General features: G+C 33.3%; 1 protein-coding gene across 1 annotated transcript in view; it reads right to left on the bottom strand.

Annotated features, from left to right (window-relative positions):
- Window positions 1-274: 274 nt before the first annotated feature.
- LOC107469065 (pectinesterase-like) overlaps window positions 275-1,828 on the bottom strand; it is a 3,348-nt gene continuing 1,794 nt past the window's right edge. Inside the window, exon 2 of the mRNA XM_016088452.3 lies at window positions 275-1,087. Within this exon, the coding sequence (XP_015943938.1) occupies window positions 396-1,087 (692 nt within the window). The 3' untranslated portion in view covers window positions 275-395. The remainder of the gene's footprint in view (window positions 1,088-1,828) is intronic.

Genomic DNA, 1,828 nt, shown 5'->3' with positions numbered 1-1,828 from the left:
AGAAAAAATATGGAGACACTAACAAGAAACACAACTTATTTTTTATTTTTTCTTTTATTATTCTTGTTAATTTTTCATAATTATATTTTTTTTATTGTTATATTTTTCATCTCAATTTTTTGAATGAAAAAAAAATAAGAACAAATTGAATTTTCATAATCTATTCTAATTTATCACCAAATAGAATATAAGAATATAAAATTTTGTATCTCTGTTTATTAATATCTTATCCCATCCTATATTCATAGTCTTATCCTGTTCTATTCTTAAAAAAAAAAAACACAGTAAGAAACACAAATTTGAACTAGCACTATAGACGGAGACACCCAACACACCCACAACTAATAAAATTAAAGTACACAACAATTTGAAAGATTGATAATAAATTCACAAGTTCAAAGGCCAGTTTCAAACGGAACACCAGTCCCAGGAATCCACGATCCACCATCCAAGAAATTAGCAACAGTAAATTTCAAAGCCTCAGTAGGGTTGGTAATAACATGAAAGCCAGGCCATTTAACCCTCCCTGCAGTGTTAGCACCAGCTCCAATATTCATATACTCTCCATAATACAATGTATTCAAGGCAAAGCTTCCCGCCCATGGCATCCACCCTGCCGGTTGAATCAAACCGTCCAGGCTACTCTTGACCACTACCGTTCTTGAGTACTTCTGCCACGGCCGGCCGAGGAAGCACTTGACAGATCCCTGAACTGGCTTCAGATCTGAAGCCGCCATGATACGGCAGTTGTGGATGACAATGCCGGTGTTCTCATTGGGATCGGTTCTCCCTTGTGCTGTCACTGCGTTCTGTTGCTTACTCATTGGTTTTCTCAAGAAGATGTTGCAGTTTTGGAAGAGGGCGACGGCGTCACCGAAGATGAAGTCTATGGTGCCGTAGATGTCGCAGTCGCGGTAGAATTGGCGTTGGGAAAGGACGTATAAGGTGTCTTGGTAGCCTCTGAAGCTACAGCGGTAGAACACGGAGTGATCGGAGCTGGAAAGAAGTGCCACCGCTTGGTGCTTCTGTGGCCCAGCACTGTTCTCGATTGTTAAGTCCCTGGCGATGAACCCATCACACCACACCGCTGAATCAAAGGAACCCAGTCAAACCACAAACTAACGTTACTTCAATGCATCAACATACTCTAAATTACTCTTAACCGAAGAAGCTAGTAATGTTTAATAAAAGAGGAAGCAGAGGAAGCCAACGAGTATCTATACAATGTGTATTCGATAGTTATTCATGGGTGTATAGTGTTTGAGAAATTAATAATATTTTAAACAGTTCTGCCAATTTCTGTCAACTCTTATTTATAATTGTGTTTTATGGAAGTGTGTTCATGGATGTGTCTAATAAAAATATCTTTTTTATAACTGTGTTTAATAAAAGTGTCTTTATAGATATATTTTCTGGATGTGTCTCTTTATATATGTATTTAAAATATATTAATTATTAGACACATCTACGAACACACTTCCATAAAATACAAATATAAATAAGAGTTGGCAGAAGTTGGCAGATAATATGTTGGTACCCTATACTTTTCCTATTTTAAATTTGATATTTTTAATTAAATTATTATTTAATAATTTTTAATTATTATTTAATAATTTTTAATTATTATAAACTTCACATAACATAATTTTTATCATAAAATTTTTATATAAAATTATAAATTTAATAATAATCGATTAAATCGTGTTATTTTTATCAAAATTAGGTTAGACAAATTAAAAATGGTAAATCTTTTGAACTAATCTAAATTAATACTATTTAAAAAATAACTACAATACCCCTATTATAGGAAATGATTAAAATACTCTTA

The sequence above is a fragment of the Arachis duranensis genome, chromosome 10 (assembly GCF_000817695.3).
Source record: "Arachis duranensis cultivar V14167 chromosome 10, aradu.V14167.gnm2.J7QH, whole genome shotgun sequence".
In the NCBI taxonomy this organism is placed as follows: Eukaryota; Viridiplantae; Streptophyta; class Magnoliopsida; order Fabales; family Fabaceae; genus Arachis; species Arachis duranensis.
Note: the sequence above shows the minus strand (reverse complement) of the source record. Positions and strands in the feature narration are given on the sequence as shown.